General features: G+C 52.1%; 1 protein-coding gene across 1 annotated transcript in view; it reads right to left on the bottom strand.

Annotated features, from left to right (window-relative positions):
* Abcg1 (ATP binding cassette subfamily G member 1) overlaps positions 1-23,540 on the bottom strand; it is a 58,410-nt gene that overhangs the window by 7,231 nt on the left and 27,639 nt on the right. Inside the window, exons 3-11 of the mRNA XM_059281635.1 lie at positions 15,662-15,779; positions 12,919-13,051; positions 9,806-9,856; positions 5,165-5,310; positions 3,674-3,797; positions 3,214-3,328; positions 1,361-1,509; positions 1,148-1,249; positions 175-343 (exon numbers count right to left, since the gene is read on the bottom strand). Coding sequence (XP_059137618.1) covers positions 175-343; positions 1,148-1,249; positions 1,361-1,509; positions 3,214-3,328; positions 3,674-3,797; positions 5,165-5,310; positions 9,806-9,856; positions 12,919-13,051; positions 15,662-15,779 — 1,107 coding nt within the window. The remainder of the gene's footprint in view (positions 1-174; positions 344-1,147; positions 1,250-1,360; positions 1,510-3,213; positions 3,329-3,673; positions 3,798-5,164; positions 5,311-9,805; positions 9,857-12,918; positions 13,052-15,661; positions 15,780-23,540) is intronic.

Genomic DNA, 23,540 nt, shown 5'->3' with positions numbered 1-23,540 from the left:
ATACAATACCTTCTTATCCAATAGCAAATACAAGACAACCTGTTTTGTCAACATACAAAGGTTGAGTTTGAAGCATCAAGGCACTGTATGCTACAGAAGTCATGCCTGGTCAAGACAAGGCCCCAGCCCCCATGCCTCGGTAGGCATCCCAGCGAGAAGGGAAGGGACACTCACAAGTCAGGACCGTGGGCATGAGGGCTGCAAACATGAGGAAGAGCATGGAGAAGAAGAGGAAGCCGGAGTTGCTCAGGACCTTCTTGGCTTCGTTCCCGATCCCCAGGTACAGCAGGCCAATGAGCAGGCCGATCCCGATGTGCGAGGTGATTCGCAGGTGTGTCAGGACCTAAGGGCAGGCACAGCTCTCATCCAGGGCACAGGTGTGAGAGAACAAGCCCAAGACCACTGGAGGCATCGGTTGTGACTCCCATGACAGCAGATCATATGAGCCACCTTCCCTTTCTTTCAGGGAAATAATCATAGGTGCACACACACACACACACACACACACACACACACACACACATCCGCATGTACACCCCCCCCCCCACCATGTCAAGTCATGTACCACGGAAACAGATCACTATGCTTTGTTGCTTCTTCTCAAAGCTGGCAAACAAGGCTGGTCTCCCTCCAGAGGAGACAAAGCCATGGTGGGGATGACTCTGCTGGAGCCTCTCATCCTGAGCTGTGGCTTGGGTTGCGATAAGCATGGGCCCATGCATGGTAAGTTACAGATATCCCACATCAGGGCCCTGAGGCTACACTGGACTTCAGCCACCCCAGGCAGGCTGCCTTGTGCCCACTGGACGGGTGGTACAAGCAAACTTGCATCATCCTCTGCCTCCCTCTCTGCATGATTCCAATCCTCTGCCTTTCCTCTAGCACTTCTATGAATGTCCATATTGGGGTTATCCTTTGTTTGGGATTTGGAGTGAGAAGATAGATGGGGGCCATGCCCACCTCGACCCACAGCACATACATGACACCAGCAAGACACACACTGGGTCTTGTGGATACAGGTACCTTGGGGCCTTTTGTTACTGCAGTACAACAGTACGAGCTGACTGATACAAACTGAGGAACAGCAACCTCAAAGTGTGTTTGGGGTGCGTGTGTGAGGAAACAGACCTATCGAGGACACCCTTACCGAGTCCCGCATGATGCTGAGGAAGGTCCTCTTGAAGAGGATGCAGAATTGAGTGAGGCAGCTGGCCGAGAAGCTGTGGCAGCCTTCCATGGAGGCAGAGTCCTGAGGACACACAGTGAAGGGGATGAGTGAGCCTCCTGCCCATCCTCCTTGTTCTGGAAGGACCCTGCAGGACCCATCTCCAGACCACTCCAATCCCTTCACCTGCTTTACCTCCTCAGCAGGCCGGTGCCAAAGAAATGGGTTCACGTCTGTGTCGCCCCCGAGATCCCTCTTATAGTCAGAGTCACACATGCCCTCCCGCACGGCTCTCACCAGGCGGCTGTTCTGATCACCATATTCACCTGACGCCACTTCCATGACTGCAGGAGACACAGAAAAGGTGACGTGAGACGGGGACTCCTGGGAAGAAGCATGACAGTGCTGATGGGAACCGAGGATCTCTGTCACTTTGTGCTAGCAAGGTCCATACGGTAATGAGAATGCTTTACAATGAGTTATGGTGGTTCCTGAGAGCCACGGCAGTGGGTTGCTGATTGACTAATCTTCGTTCACAACCCCCACAGTAAGCCATGCATGGTGTCAGGAGACCAGAAATGCAAACACACAAATGTGCATCATGCTGTCGGCTCACCCAGGACGAAAGGAACTCATGCATCTATGCCATGACCATGTGTACACCGTACATTGAATGCCTGCTCTGGACCAGCATGGGCTAGAGTGTGAGGAAGCTGGGCTCCTTGCTCATGTGCTGAATAAAAGGGGCAATGAATGGTCCACGGGGAAGGACTGCCCACAGCCCACAGGGTCCACTGCTCGGAGGCTGGGGACCATGGGCCACACCCCTCACCTCTAAGCAAGCAGCTTCTCCCCTGGTTTTCCTTACTTGCTTCCTCTGTCCATCCTGGACCCCGTCAAAGTTCCCTCTGCCTAGACTACTTCTGTGGCTGCTGACTGGTCCCCACTCACCCCATGGTAACGACAGTTTGTTGTTGTCTAGAGACCTCTGTGACCGGTTCCTTCCTCCACCACCTCCCCGCATAGCACAGCCCTCATCTCTAGACCTTGCTGCTGATGTCCAAAGACCCCTCCTCTCCTGGACCCTGCAGCAAACTAGCAACTCCCTTTTCTAAGTGGCATACCAGGCTGAAGCCAGGACACATCGGGCCCCTCTGGAAAAGCGTCACTTGCCACACCAAGTAAGTCCCCAGCACTGCCGGTCCATCTCTGGACTCTGTGGGGGTATTCACACTACTTCTAAGTGCTGCAGGTCCCGCCTTTCCTTCAGAGGTCCGTCAGAGGAGAGAAACCCCTCTGGGAAGGGGCCTCCTCAAATCACCAGACACCTGCCATCTTCCCACGACCCATGGGATCCTCCCTCCTGCTTGTCCTCCTCTCTGGCTTCCACTCCCCTCCCCTGCTCAGCAGGACTGACTGCCCGCTCTCCTCTCTTATTCTCTTGGGAGGGAATGAGCCAGCTACAAACAAGATCTTTCTCTTGGCTTTTAAATATGCCCAGTTCTTCCCTTCACGCAGCACTTTCCCTCACCTGTCTCCTCCTGTCTCCTCCCCACCTTGTAGCAGTATGCTTCTTGTGGGTGAGGAACATTCCCAGGAACAAGGACCCCTGAACACAATTTGGGAAATGACATATGGAGCCCTGGGAGCTGAGTGGCCAGATGTTTGAAAGAAATACAGCTGTAGGAGAAAAGCCACACAGGAGGGTTGTCCAGCTGGGGTCTCTGAGTGGCCCTGAGTAGCAAGGTGCTTACAGAGAAGCAGTCATGGATGTAGCGTTGGCCCTAAGTCTAGTGGCCAGTGTCCCCATAGAGGGGATGCCTAAGAGGCAGAGGGCAAGGCCAAGCAAAGACAGGGCAGAGCCTGGTCACTGGACAAGTCCTCCTGGGAGAGAGGCCTGCCTGAGGTTCTCACAGGTACCACCACAGGATGGCCCCATCCCATTGGTGAGACACGGCAGTAACTCCAGACTTAGGCATCAGATCTCAGTGGAACACACAAGACTGGGAGAGATTCCCTTTCCTTCCAGCTGGGTGGGCTCTACTCACCAAAGTCTGCAGGGTTGTGGTAGGTAGGGCAGTTCAGACCCAAATCCCTCAAATACGGCACGAGATTCGAGACCTTCCCCCGGTATACACACTGTCCTTGACTTAGGACATAAAGCTGAGGGAGAGGAAGAGAGAAAGGCATCATTCACAGCCTCCCCTTCTGTGTAAATCAATGGAGGCTCTCACTTCTGTCAATCGTCCGTCAGCCAGCCTGCCCATTGGTCAGCCAGCTTGTCAGTCAACCGGTCAACAAGTTATTCAACCAGTCAGTCATTAGTCAGTCAGCCAACCAGCTAGTTAACCAGCCAGTCAGCTAATTACCCTGAAAACCGGTAGAAAGAATAAGGATCCAGGATCTAATTTTCCCAGGCTGCCTCAGCCCCATGAGAGATCTTGGGATGGAATCTGGGATGGAGACTGAGGTCAAGTACATGGACAAGGGTGGGGCCCGTGTACCTACCTGGTCAAAGAGCTCAAAGAGCTTGGCGCTGGGCTGGTGGATGGTGCAGACGATGGACCGGCCGCCCTGGGCCAGCCCTTTCATCAGGGACACCACCTGGAAGCAGGAAGCGCTGTCCAGGCCACTGTAAGTCAAAGACACCACGAGATGCTGAGAATGTGAGGGACAAGCCTAGTGCTCCGGGTCTTGGGGGGAACTGGGCAGTCACTGCTGAGGGAGGGCATGTCGTAGGACCTGTGGCTGCACCCCCAAGGTCATGCTCTTCTCAGCCTGTGTAACTGTTCAAGGGTGGCGGCACTTTGGTGGGAGCTGTGTGTGCTGTATGTCACTCCTGGCAAGAATGCGGAAGCCCAGCAGATTCCTGAAGGACTGGTGTGGAATGGGGGAGGGGATTCCCCACCTGCCTTGGCAAGAGACATCAGAACTGTCTGGGTAAATACTGGGCTCCAAATTAAGCAGTGAGGCCTGGCAGTCAGTCGTTGCAATCCCACACCCTTTGGCCCACTTGGGGGCTGTTAGAGGGAGTGGGCTGGGCTGTGGCTGTGCTCCTTCTGAGGTTTTATTGACTATATCGATGCCTTTGGTGCGGAGGCGGCATCTTGAGGTATGCAGGGTTTAGCCAGGATCTGGCACTCCTGGGTGAATTCTCCTCTCTCCTGCTTGAACACTCCCAACCCATCTTGATTCTACTATGGAGCTCCCAACAAGGGGAGTGAGTCACAGCTGGGACCCCTGAGCACTCGCTGTCCCCCAGGGCAGGGAGCCTGTGAGAGGCTCTCCTAATCACCACCCACTGTGGGCCAGGCACACAGCGGAGCTGAGGTGGAGGTGGACCCTCCCTGGGATGCTGGAGAAGGCTCTCAAGTTCAGCGGGCATCCACGAGATGAGCACACAGTGGGGAGGAGATGACCAAGTCTGGATAAAGTCAGTCAGGACAAACCCCATGCGGCCGGCCTACTCTGTTGGGAATGCCTGAATACAACATGCTTGGAAGAAAGGTGGGCTGACTAACTAGTGACCAGTGTGCTCTGGAGTCAGGACTGGAGACCAGCATCTCCCCAGATGTAAGCAGGTGTGTCCAGGACAGAAGTCAGGAATCCCATGGTCACACAAAGGCAGTGAGCCACTCAAAATGGAAGCGGGTACTTAAAACACAACACAGCAGGCCCCTTCCTCAGAACACGCCACCACACTAGCCTTCAGGGTACTATACCACCGGTAACTCGGGAACAAGGGAGAGATGCGCACTACGGGGCTGTTTCCAAACTCCGACCATCTCTCCACATTCAGTACCCCACGATCCAAGCACACACAAGCCTCTGAGCCAGTGGCTTTGTCCTGCCATCCCACAGATGGGGCAGTGTCTTATAGCTCCTCCAAGGCCATACCAAGATGGCAGGGCTGCCGCTAAGAACCCCAGAACAGACTCTAGAAGGGACTCTTGCCTGTCCTTCCCTGGTCACCAGTGCAGACACCAGACACAGGCTTACCTGGTGGGCTCATCGAAGAACATGACAGGAGGGTTGTTGACCAGCTCCAGTGCAATGGCCAGCCGCTTCCGCTGGCCCCCCGAGAGGCTCCCCGTCCGTGTATTGGCACAGGGCAGCAAGCCCAATGCCGTCAGGATCTCCTTGACCTATGGGCAACAAAACCATATCTCTATTAGGAAACACCCTTCCAACCTCATGGCTATAAGGAACATATGCTGAGCTCTGTGGGATGCCCTGCCCTGCTGGGCACAACCTCACTAGTCCATACACAGATGTCTACACTGCTGGGCTATCCCAGGCCATCCCAAGTGAGTGGCAGGTGCTGCCTCTCTGGACCTGTGGTCCTGGCCGGAGAGACAGGCAGAACTGTTGAGAGGCAAGAAGTAGCATTGTGAGTTCAAGTCAAGGGCTGGAGTCTTTACTCAGCCTCCGGCTGATGACTCAATGTCATCCTTTACTTCTAAGCTGAGCCTAACATCTGGTGCAAAAAAAAATGTCCTATAAATATCTGATCAATGGATAGATTAATAAACATATAAGTGGATGGATGATCAGGTCACTGACCATCAAATGCAGTTAATGACTGCAAAGTGCCCTGTTGGAACACTTGGCACACAGTAAGTACCCCCAACAGTTATCACCCATGTTTCTCGTCTCACATGGAGCATGTGAGCAAATTCCCTCCAAGCTCCCTAGCACACACCCTGAACTAGCCCTGTCAGGAGGTCACTTGAGACTATGAACAGGTGAGTGGCTCAAGGCAGCAAACAGATCTGTGTTCTAAGTGACACAGAGGTCACCCTGTGCTCAGGGCTCTGGGAGGAAGGCTGGGAATAGAGACAGGCAGTTAGTTGTGTGCAGGGTCCTCTGCTTGTCCCGGGACGGTGACCTAGTGTTGTCTCAGGGAACAAACAGGTCAGCAGGCTCTTGGGAAGCAGAGGCTCGTCCATTTGCCACATCCCTGCCAGGCTTCTCTCCAGGGGGTTCAGTGATTCCCTCCAGAGTTTGCCCAGAGGCAGGACAGCTCTGAAGCAGCCGGTCCCTGGTGGCCATACCAGAAGGACCTTGGCCAGTGGCTTCTCTGGGGAGATGAGGTCATCCAAGAGGAGGAGAACTCATAAAGAAGAAAATTTTCCACTCTGGACTTCTGAATTATTTATGCGTGGCCAGGACAGACTGAAACTCGGGTGGCAGAACCACCTGGAACCCAGTGCTGGTGGGGCTGGGAGCAGGTGCAGTGTGGGGCTAGGGACCCGGGATCAAGTCCTGTTCTGCCTCTTCTTGCCAATGCCTTCAACCCGGCACTGCCGTCTCCTTCTGGAATGCCATGCCTCCGAGAGATGGATGTCAGCCTGGGAACAGCTTCCGTGTGGCTGTCCGGGAAGGACCAGAGAGGCAGCCCACAGTGGACGGGCCTTTCTTGTTGGCATTTTTGCTTCTTGCCACAATGTCTGCTGGTCTTCCAACACAAGGTTTCCAGGCTCTTACAGACAGCTGGCTGAGCCGGCAGCATGGCGGGGGGTCATTTCCTCTGTGGGGACACTCCCTACACTAAGTGCACCCCCTTTTCTTCACTGTCATGGAAGGGAAGTGGAAATAGAGGCCACCAGCTGGTGGCTGTCCTTCTGGCCACATGACCATATTTCTACAACCATCAGGCCTGGCCCATTCTCTCCAGCCTTTTCTCAGAAGTAATACTATCCAGGTTGGTTTTGGTTTAAAAGTAGTCAGAAAGAAAAAAAAAAAAAAAAACAAACCAACAACAGGGTCATTTTTAAAAAATATGTTTCCCTAAATAAGCAAACAAACAAAAAACAAAGCAAAACATCCCCACGGTCACTTGTAATTCAAGTCCTCCTGGGACCTCACTGTCTAGGGATGGTCTCAGCAGCCCGAGACTGGCCCATGGCAACCTCCCTCTCAAGGAAGCAGCTGTACCAGAGAGCTCCTCAGAGCCAAGGTGCCTTTTCTGGGAAACAAGGGAGTCTGTGAACAACATACTCCATGATGTACTAGAACACTCCATTCCATTGTTCTTCCACGTGCTATACACGGCATTCACCAAGGTACTGCCGGGGCTGCCGGGAAATGAGTCAGGGGAGCCTCCCGCTGCAAATCTGTCCTTGAGACGTCTGTTACTGGCTCTTGGAAGAGGCACATTTCTTGGACCAGGATGATGGAGGCTGTGCACATGTAAGAGTCCTGTCAGTCTGAGGCCTCACTATGACTTTTCCCAGAAGGCTCCAGGCTTCTCCAAAGGATGCAGCAGCAGAACGGGCTCCTGAGGCCTGACCAGCACCCAGAAGAGGGACCGGCAGCTAGACTCTGGCAGTAACAAACAGCATCACAGGGAAAGATGGCACGGGAGGCCAAGTGCCTGCCTCACTGTGGTCATCCGCTCAGAGTCCTGAGTCATATGACGTCCACATGGGGCAAAGCTGGCCACAGAGCCACAGCTGTGGAGAAATAGCCCTGCCTCCATCTCTCCATCCTGCATTCACATTGATTTCATCGACTTCAAGACTTGAGCCTGAGTGGCTGGTGGATGGGAGTGACCAAGGATGGAAGGTGGTCCGGGAACAACCACAGTCATCTGATCAGTCGCCAGGAGCCACAAGAGCTCCACCTGGACTCGCTTCTGGCTTCTGCCAATCCCACTGCTGTTCCAGCCGGTGGCCTTCCTTCTCAGCAGCGGAAGTTGGGATGCAGGGGCAGGGAAGTGCTGGGGCAGGCTCAGATAAAGGATGGAGGACCCTGTCCGTTGGTGCAGGTCATCTCAGGCTCAGCTTGGCACACCGTGTTCTGACGCTTGGTTTCCTCTCTTTCCTTTCTAGAGCTTTCTTTCGTCATCCCAACAGTTGCTTGACTTGAGTCAGCTCAGGCTGCCATGACAGAGTATCCCATGTGGGCATAGACACTGGAAATGCCACCTCAGAGTCTGACTGCTGGTTGGTCAAGCTCAAGGCATGGTGGCGCTGGTTCTTCCCCGCCCCTCCTGACTCCTCCCTCCCGGGCTTGCAGATGGTGTTTTCTCCCCGAGTATGCTTCTGTGCCGACCTCCTCTTCTTGTAAGGACACAGTGAGATTGGATCAGAGCCATCCCAATGACCTCTGAGTTATCTTAATCATCTCTGCAAACAGCCTGTTAACTCTGAAGTACTGGGGTTAGAATTTCAGCACATCCTCGTGTGTGTGTGTGTGTGTGTGTGTGTGTGTGTGTGTGTTGTGTGTGTGTGTAGTGTCAGCTCCTATACTGTCTCTTCTTGTGTTCTTCTCAGGGACAGTGCAGGTGTGGGGGATGGGTGGTGGTGTCCTTCTAAGTCACATTATTCAGAAAAGACTGGCGACTACAGAGGCTCTGGAGCTCACCCTCACGACAAGGTCACAAGCCCCATTCTGCTGCCTACATGTCGTCCCTGAACTTTCCACATCGTCTCTGCGTCGGGTACAAATGGTCAGTTTCTTTCCCTGAATCTCAGAATAAGAGAATTCCGCAGGAAACGTTTTCGGTAGTTCCAGTGAGCTGTTTTCACTTCAGAAGAAAGTTCTTCCTCTCTGCACTGCACACCCTACTACCACGCTAGAGAATCCCAAGACTGTGAGGGTCTTGTGAGAAAGGGGAAGAGGAACCCTCAGGCTGTCCAGAGCTGCTTTTCCACAGCCGGCCTTAAATCTACATTCTAGGCAGTAAAAGGAGGAAGCATGTGAACAGAATTATAAAAAAAAAAAAAAAAAAAAAAAAAAAAAAAAAAAAAAAAACCAAAAAAAAAAAACAAAGAAAACCCACTTCCTTACGTAAGTATTTAATGATGTCCAACTAAATGATGTATCTCACATCATGCTATCGATGTCCCTGGCAACTCCCTGGCATCTGCACTACCCCCATTTCCTGGCCTTGGAATGTACCAGGAGGCAGAGATAACATCATGTAAGGGGGAGGGGCTTCTGCTACATTCATCTACAGAGTATCCCAGGAGCACTAGCACCAGAAATGAGGAGGATGGCTGAGCCACTCTAGGGTAGTCTGTGAACAAGGTTGATCTGCATGACCTCCTGGGGCTCCTGGTGGGTCCTGCTTGCTTCCTTCCCCGTTCCTTAAGGGTTCAGGGAGCCAGGAAAACTGGTAAAAGGGAGGAGAAGAGTCTCAGATAGGCTGGGAATGTTTTTATCTTCTTTTTGAAAAGCTGCTTAATAACACATAAGAGTTCAATTTCTCCTTGCAAAGGTATGTGGGTGGTGGAGGGGGTTATTTTTAAACCAATGACTAAACCATCTCCATTGTCAGCATTTCACAAAAATTTATTTTAATCTAAAATGTATTAAACACCCAAGGGGGTGGAGCCCTTGGCCAGGCCCTGGGGCTGGCATCTTCTGGCCATGGGGGGGGCGGGGCTAAGGCTGCATACTGCCGGATCTACATGTCAATCTAGCCCTAGAACCATCTCTCCTGGACTCCAGCCATTGCACCCTGCCACACACTTTCTGATGCCCCCATCTCCCACATACACACCCAAGGAGAGGCAAAGAACATCAACAGAGAAAAATCTAGAAGAGAGGAATAGGTAGGTCCTCCCCACCCCGGTCTCCACATGTGCTCCCATCACACTCTGGACCACACGTGACTTGGAGCATCACACTCACCATCTCCCGTCTGCCTTCATCCTTCTCCTGCAGCTTCAGATGTGCAGACACCTGTAGGCAATAAGGACAACAGTGAGGTGGCTTCTGGAAGGAGGCGTCTCATGGGATCCGAGCCAGGTCTAGGGGTCAAACCATGGTTCAAAGCCACACCATGGTGCAAAGACACACCATGGTCCAGGATCCCATCAACTTTTTAAGCTGCTTGATGGAATCACAAGACCCAAGAGAGATGAGCTTCCCACTCCTGGGAGAGCTCTGTGGGTCTGCTAGGCTTCTTGGTATCTTAGGTGTCCCCATGAGATGTCTCTGTTCCAGCACAGAGACAAGGAAACCCTAGGCAGCAGGGTTTGAAGACAGTCTGGGAGGGGACCAGTAGAGCATTCAGGACCTCCACAAATCAAGTGATAAACCATTGCTGACTTGAAGTTGCCACTTTGGGAGGATCTGCAGATAGTAGGTGTGGGACGGTGGGATGAACTTCCTGGTTGTTTTACTCAGATCCTGTTTACCAGTGTAGAATGGGGTCCCCAGCCTTGCCTGGTGAAACCCCAAGACAGAATCACCTAGCCCAGGTTTAGCCCTGTTTCAGTTATATCAGACTCTGTGTTCTTGGGCACATCTGGGCCTCAGTTTCTTCACCAGCACAAAAATAAGCTTAAAATCTACCTCATTAATTGGTTAAGTTGCTGAAGGGATCAGATCAGAGACTCAGAGGCAAGAGAGGGGACTGAGGAGGAGGTCTCAGGCCTCAGAGTGGGTCAAGGGTGGGCCTACATCACCTCTACAAGGCCAGCTGCCTGTCTTGTGACACTAAGTGTCACCACGACCTGTCAGGATGGACATGAGGCACACACACACACACACACACACACACACACACACACACACACGTACAATTGCTGTAGGTCAGTAGCCAGTGGCCAGGAAGTAGGATCCATGGAAGACAGGATCTTGAGAGGTAGAAAGTTTAAAGAGAAACATCCTCAAAGGTGCTGTGAAAGCCCCTGACTGAGGATCTAACTGTACGTGATTCTGAAAATAGATGTATTTCACAGCAAGACCTAGAGGAGTCACAATCACCACAGAAGAAAAAACGGTGGAGCTGGAGAGTCCAGAGATAGTTCTCACACCAGCAACCACACGGTCCACCAGGGACTCACCAAGAGCTATAATCAGGCCACCCAACACACAGAGGGCCACTCGGGACTCACAGGAGCAGGCAAGCACATGAAGGCTGAGACTTGAGGCGAGGGAAACCTTCTCAGTAGGCTGCCCACCCTGGTCTGGGTGTAAACCCTTCTGCATCCTCTTAGCCCGCCAAGGCCCCAGTGGAAGCCAGGCAGGCAGGCAGATCTCCCTAGAGTGACTATCATGGGCTGGGTGGTGGTGTCCCCTTACTCCATACCAGGGCAGAAGAGCTAAAGTAACCATTACTGCCGGGCCCTCTCCTTCTGTTTCCCCACAAAGCAGGTCAAGGGGCAGATCCCAGATCTGAAATCGTAACCCACTTTCCTTTACTGAGCTAAGACTCCTTTGAAATCACACAAAGTGCTGTGCGGTGGCCACTGTCTGGGCTTTGCCCATTCCAAGTCATGAATGTGAGGGCAGGACCTCTCCATGTAAGGCCACCAATATGAACATCTCATCTGCTAAGTGATGTGCAGAGTCTCTGACAATGTCCTCTTCAGGACCAGGGAAGGCACAATCCTACTGGGACTCCAGGCAGTGCCACCGAGAAAGCAGAGAAACGGTGTCAGCTAGGCACAACGTGCCATCACAAGCAGAGGCTACCAACCAGAGCTGAGCGTTGGTTTGTAAATTACCCTTTAATGAGAGACAGTCTAGAGGCTTCTCCTACCCACAATGAGATCACGTGGGCTGTCACTGACTGTGGGGTAGGCCTCTATTAAAAAAAAAATGATTGCAGAAGCCCAGAGTTCTTGCATTGGTGGGGACACCGTGCAAAGAACACAGCCTGGCTGTTCTGGAAACCTAGGATACTGGCATCATCTGGACACTTGCATGGCCCCAGAGGGAAAGGTATTTTTAAACTCCTCCTGGACTTACACACTGGAGTCTCCTGTGAAGATACGGTGAGCAGATATAGTAGGAGTGGAAAGAACCATGCAGACCCAGAAGGACAACACGAATGAGCCTCGAGGTCAAGGTTTGACCCCGCCTTCCTGTGCTACTCATTCACTATTCCGGCAACAGACGGGGGAATAGTCTCATAGACAAGGAAGCCATGGCCAAGGCGCTAACGCTACATCACAGAGGGAGGTAGAGTTCGGTGGTGAAGCTCGGAGACCCTGGAGCTGCTTCAGAGTTCCCACATGGTGCCGGAAAGCCTGCAGCCCCGACTCACGGCTTAACTCCCAGAGGCTCCTCTCACTCCTGCTCCTTACAGACGGCATAGCCTAGACCCTGTGGGTGCCCAGCAATGGCTGACTCTGTCTTTCACCTGGCATATGGGTGAGTCTGAGGAAGCTCTCAGAGAACTAGCAATCCGCCAAAGACAGAACTCTTCAAGGACAGTGATGGAGGCTATGGCTGCTAGGTTATATGATCTTGACATAGGCTAGAGTCATCGGGAAAGAGGGAGCCTCAACTGAGAAAACAGCCCTATCAGATTGGCTTGTGGGCAAGCTCCACCCCTGGGCTGGTGGTCCTGGGTTCTATAAGAAAGCAGGCTGTGCAAGTCATGAGGAGTAAGACTGTAAGCAGCACCCCTCCATGGCTTCTGCATCAGCTCCTGCCTCCAGGATCTTGCCCCACCCTAGATGATGGACTACAATTATAAGCTGACACAAACTGCCCCCCCCCATCATGCTTTTGGTCATGGTGTTTTATTACAACAACAGAAACCCTAATTAAGCAGAAGGGAAGTTGGGGAAATAGGAAGGCAGTTTCCATGAAAACAGTCATTCAACTTAGTGATTAATAATCTCAGAAACTTGATTGTGACTTTGCCAAAGGAGAGCCTAGTCTCTGGGATTATGTTCCACACAGCTGTGTAAGCAGCCAGCCTGGGGAGGTAGCTCTGAGAGAGGGAGTGAACCGTATGTGGCCGGGAGCAGCAAGTCTGCGCTGTGCCGAGGGCAGGGGTAGCTCACCATCATGGCCTCCTGAACGGTGAGGTGAGGCAGCAGCATGTCATCCTGCATGATGTAGCAAGACACCTTCCGGAAGCAGCGCAAGTCCCGGGGCATGCCATTGATGAGGACTGCCCCCTTCATGCCTGTCTCCCTGCAAAGACAAGGAGAGGTAGCTGTCAGCCAGCTCCTTCGGTATCCCATCTTCGGGTGGCTCGGAGAAGCAAACTAGAGAGGGGGCCTCCCTACCTCCTGGGCTCTTCCCAGCAGAACCATTCACCATGGTGACAGGATGGGGCAGAGGGACCAGAGACCCAGAGCACCACACTAGCACTCTGCCGGGAGCAAGTGGCCAGCAGGGAGACAAGCCACACACCAGGCCTCTCCCAAATGGCATGTGTATCACACCAGATGGAAATGGCTTCTTTTCTTTGTCTACTGCACAAACATGCCTGGGGATGCCCCTCGACACAGCCACAGGGCGAGGATATACACCACTGGCTACTCTATCTGCAGCCCAGACTACGTCAGCTACTCCAGGATCACAGGAGCACCCAGCAGGTGCCTCAGGCTCAGGTGGCTCAGAGAAGCATCCCAGCCACGACAGTTCAGCCCCAAGACTGGTCCTGATGCAAGGGGAGAACCTTCTGACTGCAGGTCGGGAGGTTGGGAGCCTCTTGTGTCCTGACAGGGATGGAGGGCCACTGCCCCAGCTGCCACCCTGTCAGCTCCTCATGCATGTGCACGCTTGGTCTTCTGCCTCTCAGGTACCTCTAAGTGCCAGCAGAGCTGCCTTCCAGGGACCCCCTATCTTCCTTTCCTCCCAAGGACACATCTTTGTAGTTCTGCCTCCCTGTGGCCAGGGAGAAGAGTAGCATTATAGAACCCGTGGGGACTAATAGAATCATTCTGGGTTCCAGCTTCCCGTGGCCCACTGTCAAGGCTGAGGGCCTTGTAGTGGGCCCTACTTTCCTCCCAGGCAATGATCAGCTCCCCTGGCTTCCTCTGGGTACCCAGCCTGGCAGGGCTGCCTCTGCATCTCTGGAATGCACAAGCACCCTGGTCCTCTAGGAACTGCTGTGGTGTTCGGAAAAATAGCCCCCTCCCCCCCATGCCCCACTTGGCGCCCTCCCTGTCTTGACCCTGGGAGTTGAGAATTTGGTTTTGATCTTTAGATGTAACTGCATTGAAGAAGAACTTGTCACAGTGACGGTTTTGAAAATCATAATCTCTGATATTAAGAAGCAATTCAGAGCTCTAAGGAATGGTGAGCTTTATTTCCCCACCTCACCCCAGTAATTGAAATCATTAGTATTACAGGTGTTCATCATTATTCTCAGCAACTATATTATATTCTGGCTTGCATCTGAAATGTCCCTCACAGGGTGTGCTTGACTTCTTGGTCGCCAGCTTGTGGTATTGAAGTGGGAGGCTGTGGGGCCTGGGTGGTAGAGGTGGGTCACCGAGGACAGGCCTTTAAAGGCTGAAGCCTGGATCTGCCTCTGGCTCCACTCTATCTGCTTCCGGGGCAGTGCCAGGAAGTGAGAAGGCCTCCCTGTGGAAGCCCTCCAGCTTCCACAAACCAAGCTGCTTCAGCTGCCATGCTTTTTCCCATGACTGTGCCCTCCGAGACTGTGAGCCAAACAGACCCTTGCTCCCTCAAGTTGCTTCGGCAACAGGGATTTGGCCACAGGAACAGGAAAGTAAGCGACACATTCTAGGTAGATACTGAAGCCACACAGAGTTTTGTACACTATATGGACCATGACTTTTTCTATGCTACGTGTATTAAAGCTTAATTTATAAATGAAGCATGGTAAGAGATTAATAAAACAATTGTAATGTGTCATAATAAAATTGTCAACATTTTCATCTTTGTGCTTTGGGGACATGATTAAGAAAAACAAGGGTCCCTTGAACAAAACCCCACATCTCTCAGGCCAATCTCATAGCCTAGACAGTTAACAGGCATAGAGTGTGGCTACACTGATCCATGTCCTAGATGGGACAAAAATGGCATCAGATTTCATCAGATTTGTTTTAAAAAGATGTATGCAAGTAAAGTATGAATTGTTTAGAATGGAATTTGAATTCTTTTGGTCCATGGTTAACTATGGATTATTGTTGCTGCCACTCCTTGCTCTGTGAGAACGGAAGAACAAGATTTCAGAAGACCATTCTTAAGCACTTCAAAAGCTTCCATTTTAGAATCATTCACAGATGAATGACTTTGGTGTGACCTTGGCAAGGGTGATCCCTAATGTCCTGAACAACCATAGAGACTACAGGCCTTGGACATGGCAGCTCCTCATTCTTTCCTGTTACACCTTGTCTAACGTTTGTCCAGCATGCCTCCCTACTGGCTCTCTGTCTTCCGATTATTGCTCTTCCAGATCTTGACCTTGGTACATTTTCCTGTCCAGAGGGTAAACTGAGGGAGGAGCTAATTAGGAAGCGGCTTGTCCCCCTGCCTGTGCTCTCTTCTTCATGGCCTGTGGTGCAGCCACCAGCAGGTGCAGGCTTTCTGCACTGTCTTCTCTGTCCTGTTTCCCTCCTGGATTCTCCAGCTCTGGACACACACAACATGCACCGTACACACACATAGAGGCACATATGCACACATGTGCTCTGTTTCTCAGGAGCCCATGTGAACAGAGCTTTAGCTTCTGGTAGCAAATGCTGTACATGACAGAATGGTCCTTGTGACGACTGCCCTGGAGTGGCTCCACCCCTCACACAGCTTTCTCCGCTGGCATCTGCTCACCTGTATCCCGCCAGAATGTTCATGAGCGTGGACTTCCCAGCTCCAGACGGACCCATGATGGCCACCAGCTCTCCACTGTTGAATTTCCCAGAGATCCCTTTCAAAAGGGTCTTGTATCCTGCAAAACGCAGATTGGATTCATTTTTCTAGTTGTTGCATGCTTTGTTAGGCCTCAGTCCTGAAGCCAAAGGCAGAGTCTCCCACAGTGCAGTATGAAAGACTTAGGGTGGCGTTCTAGGCCAGAAGCAGACCTTGTGTCTGCTTTACACTACTGTCTGCTTCCCAGAATGACCTCACACTGTATATCCACGATCGCAGCACATGCATATTGCTCAGGGTTTGCAGAGCACTTGCCCAAATGGCATCTAAGTTTAGGAAATCCACCATTCCCATCTCAAAAGGAAGACAGGTGGACAGAGCCCACTCAACACTGGACCAATGGCCATTTTCTCAGCCCGATGTGGTGCCCAGGTGCCTGTACCGACAGGCAATTATCTCAGCATTTCATCTGTGAGCTTTTTACTTACCCCTTCTAGGCTTACACAAACACAAACACAAGTAATTTGTACACAATTCACAAGCAATTGCTTTATGATTAAATAATATAATCAATGCATTGTTAATTCCTCTATGAATGATTGAAAGGGCTTATTGTCACAGAGTCACATCAAATATCTAGGGAATGTCTGCCAAGTGTCTTCTGCCAGGATCTTTAGAAAAGGGGGGGTAGGCGTGGGGGGTACACATCCGAAACAAAGTCAGAACACTGCAGTTTTCAAGTAGACCGTGGAAATGTGCTATAAATGATAAATGGGAAGCCATTGGTTCGGAGATAAAGATGCCAACTCAGACATGTCCCTTGGCATGGTGTCAGATAAGAGCCCACCCCAGCGTGACAGGCAAACACTACATTTTAGCTCCTGTGCATAATGTCTAAAGAGACCTCATGAGCCAGGGACATGTGGAGAACTTGCCTGGTCTTCCCAAGTCTCCAGAGAGCACCCAAATTCACAGATCTGAGAAAGCTCCACCCCAAAGGAACATTCTACCCACAGTCTTACTGTCTCTCACAGATGGGACACTTGGACATTCCCAACCTGTCACCAGGTGCCACCTTAATTTGGACAAGGAGTCCCTGGAGCCTTGTTTAAGCGAGGCAGAGAGAAGCGGAAGCTAGAGCCAGGAAGCCTGAGGCTCTGAGACTGAATCATTAAGCAGAGGAGGTTGGCTGTCAGCTGTCGCCCCAGAGGGCTGAGAATCATCCCAGTGGGAAAAGGGGCCCAGGAACAAAAGGGAGGGGCACCGAGGGAAGCTCTGAGCTGTGGAGGAACCCAGTTTCCCTATATAACGGCATGGGAGAGCAGAAGATGAATAAGTGGGAAAGGGCAGGAACTGTGTGTCTTCAGTGGACAGACAGACGAGCAGATGGGCAGACAGAAGTACAGAAGAGTCAGGCAGACACTCTTTCTACACAAAGCCAAGCTCCCTGACCTGCAGGCTCATCAGACAGAGTTCTGCCACCTGGGGACAGATGTGGACCTCCAGGGGCCCCGAGTGACATCACCAAGGGAGTGGTAAATGCCCAGGCGCCTGCTCATTACTATACTTATCTATCTAGGCTGGAGTTGGGGTTACTGTCGAGCAAAGGAGCAGCTTCAGGCTGCCTCTACTCCAAGACGAACACTCAGCCCCTGCTGAGCCCCCATGAGCTGGAAGCTGCTCAAAGCTGGAGATGGGTCGCTGAGATGGCCACCAGCTGAGGGAAAGCCAAACATGGTGCAAGTTCCCTCTGGATAGCTCACATGAGAAAAACACATAGATGGCTGGACACAGCTGGGCTCCCAGCCCCTTGATCAACAGATGGGCATGTATGACCAGGTCTAGAAGCCACCTCACACTTCTCCTAACATGGCAGGCACCTGTTTTCACACAGCCAGGGCAGAAGCAGATAGTTTCTTCTCTTAGGAATCAAGACCACAGTCCTTTGCCTATGAACAAATCAGTCCTTCCTCTTTTTCCCCCTTATCCATTTTCGTGTGCATGTGTATATGCGTGTTTGCATGTGCATAGAGGCATGCACGTATGTGGAGGACAGAGGTGGATGCTGGGAATCATTCTCCTTCACTCTTGCACCTTACTGAGGCAGGATCTGTCTGTCAATCAAACCCAGACATCATGGGCATTGCTAGTCTTGCTCTACCTAGCTTGCACTGGGGATCCCCTCTCTCGGCCTCCCTAGACAGAAATTACAAGGGAGCCAGCCATGTCCACCCAGCATTTACGTGACTTCTGAGGTTCCAAACTCTGTCCTTCAGAGGAAGTCCTTGGACCACTGAGCCACTTCCCTAGCCCAAGCCTTTCCTCTTTCGCCAGGAAACCACTCCCTAATAATCCCATGAGCCTCTGCTGGCCACGTGAGACTCTCCCCGGCTAAGCTACACCTCTCACAGGACAGCACCTCCAGGATGAGCTAATGCTATGCCGGAAAGCAGAAGCTGTGCTCAAGTGGAATGCAAGCGCTGTCTCCATCCCCTGCACTAACAGCGCTTCCCAAACCGCACCTTCTCCGTCCACCAACTAAGGGGACGCGGGTGGTGTAACTCAGGATCGGGACTACCTTTCTTGTTTTTGTGGCCTGTGGCCTGTGGCCTGCTGAGTGTTCCAGAAGGCAGCTTGGCTTACCTGGGTTGGACCTGGCGCCAGCTTTGCCCAAACTATTCGGTTTGCCTGCCACCGTATTCTATTCTTCTGTGCATTTTGCACACGTAGAAGGATTCAGAGAGGGCTGACGATGGCCAACTCTACCCAGCAGCGCAGCCAAGGAAACAGGGTACCACCGCTTCAGGCAGCCTGAGTTAGTTCGCAGACCTGGGGCCACCTGCCTCTGTGCCAGCCTGGACAGAGCAACCTGCAGGTCTCAGCAGCCATTCCTCTCCTGACTCCCCCCACCCGGGAGCAGACTCAGTGCCCACCGAGTGCAGCTGCTCAATGCAGTCATAAAACATGCCGGGTGTGTTATTCCCTTACTGGTGCCTGTGGTCCAAGGCCACGCTATGGCACTGAATGTCAAAGGCCTCTCTTCACTTCAAGTAAAGGGCGTAATCCACATAGACATCCTGTGGATGACATCACATCATGTCCATGTGGATTAAGGATCCTGACTGTGTCCGGGGTACATGCAGGACACCAGCTCCAACCAAGAAGCACTCACGAGATTAGACAGTTCCAACCAGCTGCTTAGAGCTCTGATCATTTTCATGGAACTAAAACCATTCCTGGGAGGCCCGGGAGTCACAAGGGCTTCTCTGTACAGGGGGCTGTCCATCTGGAAGAAATCCTGTCCCCAGCATCTGCCCCAAGGTTGGCTTGTAGCTGTGAGAGCCTGCCACCACCACGGTGATGGATGGACACTCCCAGCAGGCAGTCTCTGCCAATTGGCACTCCCAGGGCCCAGCGCAGAGGTCACGCCATGAGTGGCAGCTGGAAAACCCACCCCTGAGGAAGGAAAGGGAGATGTGTGTCTTGACAGCATGCTATTAGTATCTTTGCAGGTGAGGCACCATTGTAGACTTCTGGGGAGCAAGCTGTCCCCAGATGGAATGCAATCCACTTCTATGACCTCAGCACCCCCAAAGAAGGGGGCAGCACTTGGCTGTTTCGGGGGAAGAGAGAAGTTTCAGAGGCCCAGACCTTCCAGGGGCCTCAGAGGAGTGTCCAACACTGCCTCTAGGTCCAACTACCTCACAGCCCAGGCCACTTAGTTCCACCCACTCGTCCTGGGACAGCAGAGAGACAGGTTAGGAAGTAGATGCCTGACAGATGACAAAAGCTGGCAGCCAGACTCCCTGTGGAGCCAGACAGTCAGAAGTCACATGCTAAGAGGCCAGTTCCCAGTGTGTGGACCCCTGAGTCTCGGGGCTGGAGCTAGGAGAACCTGAATGTGGTCGGGAAAGCAGGACCACTCCCAACCTAGGCAGAAGTGTGGCCAAGCCCTGAATAAAGAAAAACAATGCAAATAAGACAAATAAAGACCATCCGCTAGGCCTTGGGAGGCTGAGGATTTCTTCCTATCTATATAATTGAGCCCCAGGCAGGGAAGAGAAGACCAGCAAACCTCAATGTTAACAGCATGCCAGCCTACTGGGGCCCTCTTCCCATCATACCCACCGGAAAGAGCTCTTGGCGAGTCTGCCTTATGTCCATGTACACACACTCTGTGTACACGCTGCCCAGCATGTGCACAGGGACATTCTCCGTCTATACATGAACACACCGTGTGCACTTACGTGCCTGCAGCTTATTATAAACACCATGGATGCAACCTCTCCCCCTCCACTGTGTTCGCACTCATCCATCACAGACACACCACACACACCTAAAGCACACAGGCTGAGTACAGACAGGCTAAGTCCTCAGACCACAGCCTGGCCATCCCTGGCCCAGCCTGGAGGAAGCTGGCAGTCACTCGCATCCACCCACACGAAACAGCTTTCCATTATACAGAATTTGTATGCTTCTGAAAGCAAAGATAGCCTCCCTCCAAGCTTCTAAGCCTGGCTCGAACAATCTGAAACACAGTTCCTATGGTCCAAATGATGCCACAGCACCAGTGAGGACTCCAGATAGTCTCTAAATGCCACATCAATCTTAACCTGAAGGCTATCTAGCTGTCCCGGCCTCCACACCTAAGGCCCAAACTGCCTCTGTGTAAGCCAGCGGTCCCTAGAATGAGCCTAACCTCACCTCCAGATTCTCCTGCTCATCTCCCCACTCTCTCAGCTCCTACCTGGAGGGATCTGGCTCCAGAACAGACTGTCTGCCTTTCCTGATGCTTCACACTCCCTCCTCAAGAGTAAATACAATACCCAAAAGACAAAGGTACACATTCTTTTGTTCTTATTATTAATATTATTTCATCATTATATATGTGTGAGTGTTTTGCCTGCATGTATGTCTGTACACCACGTGTATGCCTGGTGCCCATGGAAGCCAGAAGAGGGAGGGATTCAGATCCCTTGGAACGGGTGGTTGTGAATCACCATATTGGTGCTCGGAATAGGACTCAAGTCCCCTGGAAGGGCAGCCAGTGCTCCTAACTGCTGAGCTATCTTTCCAGCCCCGAGGTACATAATCTTGCAATACCTGGTGGCATTCCTTTCTTACCCTCTTTTGGGGGCTTCTCCCCCAGTGCCCAAGGACCTTCTGAACTGCCGATCAGCTGGAGCATGAGACAAACCTAACCCTGCCAATCAAATTGACGCTCTTGGCATTCTGTGCTTTCTGAAGGACAAAGGGGCTTTGGAGCAATGGCAGTGGTGGACATGGGATCTGGAACATTGTCGTGGTAACAGAAATGTGGCCCTCAAGGTGTACAGGGTCCTAGTTGTCAAAGTCACAGGGAACCAGTGCCAGAGGAAAACACTGTGATCTGTGCCCAGATGTGCAAACAACACACTGGTCCATCGGCTGTCCTCTCTTTGGAAGAGGAGTAGGTCCTCTGTCGGCCTGTGGAAATCCACCAGGGGCTGAAGCAGTGGGGTAGCTGCAGAGCAGGGAGCCCTGTGCCCCTCTGTCCCCAGCTCTACTTTACAGGCTTAACAGTGGTCACCTGAGCCCTCCAATTGGCTGTCCTGACCAATGGTTCCCGTTTCCTGCCCCTCACCATCTGCTGCTGTGGATTCCTTGGGCCCGAGGTGTAAGCAGAAGCCCTTCCCCATCTACCTTCTCGCCTGGACCCAGTATTTCTAGTTGCACTATGCACAGGGTAACATCAAGAAGTGAAAGAGCATAAAATATATTAGTAAACAGGGAGAAAATGGCCTCGAGTCTCCCTACACCCTCATGAGGCGAGCACTCCCTCCTCGCTTCAAACTTTCCTCTATCTTCATTGCCGACAGCTGGCCAACCCACTAGGCAGCTTCCATTTTGGGCCCTAGGAAACAGGCAGAGAGGCCCTCCACACACCTCTTTCCCTGTGAGGCTCCACTCTGGATGCCGAGGCACACAACAGCATCTGCCAGGTGGGTGTGCTTCAATGACATCATCGCTCTCCAATGGGATTCAAGGGCTCTTTGTGTAGAAGGTTCATGGACGAACCGGAAGTCACATAGTTACTGGTGAGGTCACATAATTACTGGTGAGGTCACATAGTTGCGGTGATAATTTGTTTGTGCTCTCACAAATAAAGCTTGCCTGAAGATCAGAGTGAGGAGCTAACCACTAGAGGCCAGGCAGTGGTAGTACACACCTTTACTCCCAGCACTGGGGAGGAGGAAACAGGAAGTGATATGGTGAGGTGGAGAGAGGGAGTGATAAGGCAGGGTGGAGACAGGAGCATGGCCCCTTGCAGGCTGAGGATTTGGTAGAGGTTAGAAGTCTCTCTAGTGGCTGGCTCCTTTACTGATCTTTCAGCATTTACCTGATATCTGGCTCTGAGTTTTTATTATTGACACCAATTAGGATTCATGCTACACATAGTTATAGTACCTCACTCTGGACCTAGCTTAACTCAGCCCAGTTTTTCAACTTCCATCTTAACACGGTAACTAAAGGATGTGCTGGTTCACCTAGTCTGGGCCTTTGGTTTGTCCCTAGCTCAGCATGTTCTGCCAAACGACCCTTTCCCCACTGCAAGGCCTGCTGGGAAAGCCTCCCTTGATTCAGACCAGGACCCACGTATGCCCTCAGAGTAGCCTGTGAACATGCATACGCCTTGCCCTCTGCACGTTGAGGCTCTGACAGCATCTGATGTGGCATGCCAGGACATGGAAGGTGCCCTGCAGAACTGTGGCGGTGGCTGCTGGCACAAGTCTCCCTTCCATGGCAACACCAGACACTGGCTTCCCTGTCCTATCCCAACACACTTGGCTTGCAATGACATCAGGAGGGGCGCTTTCTTCTGACAGCCTTTCCAGATGTGACACCAAAACTGGGTTAAAATCTGAGTGGTGAGCCAGGCCAGGCAGCACACACCTAAAATCCCAACAACTCAGGATGTTGAGGATGGAAGACCACAAGTTCAAGGCCTTGCAAGGGCATCTTTTGTTGTTGTTGTTTTTCGAGACAGGGTTTCTCTGTGGAGTTTTGGTGCCTGTCCTGGATCTCGCTTTGTAGACCAGGCTGGCCTCGAACTCACAGAGATCCACCTGGCACTGCCTCCCGAGTGCTGGGATTAAAGGCATACACCACCACTGCCCCGCTTGCATGGGCATTTAATGAGACTCTGACTCAAAACAGAAATTAGTAAAAAGGAATGTGGCCAGGGATGTGGCTCAGTGCAAGAGTGTCTGTCCAGCAAGCGTGAAGCCCTGGGTTCAAAACCCAGTGCTACAAAGAAAGCAGTAAACTAGAACCCAAGTTCCAAACTTCAGAACTCAGAGGAAGGGCCTAGGGAGAAAGGCCAGGCAGGACTAGGCTGACCTCCACCCTACAGTCACCAAGTCAATCAGACTCTTGTGCTTCCACGCACCTCTTCTGTGAATAAAGGTTTGTCTTGTGACACATGTCAGAGTTGAGTGACATCAGAGCCACGCTCCACTGGAGCGCAAATACGGTACAGCTTCTAGAAGCCAGTCTGGGCTGGTAAGCACTGAGCCTGAGTGTTTACATCGTGAGGTTTCCCAGCAGAAAGCATCAGCCCACCACTCACTGCTCTCCATCTCCTTGCAGCCATGGACAGCTAGAGAAAAGATACCCAGGTAAGCTGTATGTGGGTCATGTCTGCATTTCAGGGACATGTACAGGAATGGCCACTTGAAGTGCTGCTTCCAGACCTGGTTTCAACAACCTGCCATCAGGGTGGAGGTGGCGGTTTCCTGGGCCCACCCCCTGGACCACCCTCCCCTTGCTGCTCCGAGTGAGGCAGACATAGGGAGAACAC

This window comes from Peromyscus eremicus, chromosome 16_21 (assembly GCF_949786415.1).
Source record: "Peromyscus eremicus chromosome 16_21, PerEre_H2_v1, whole genome shotgun sequence".
In the NCBI taxonomy this organism is placed as follows: domain Eukaryota; kingdom Metazoa; phylum Chordata; class Mammalia; order Rodentia; family Cricetidae; genus Peromyscus; species Peromyscus eremicus.
Note: the sequence above shows the minus strand (reverse complement) of the source record. Positions and strands in the feature narration are given on the sequence as shown.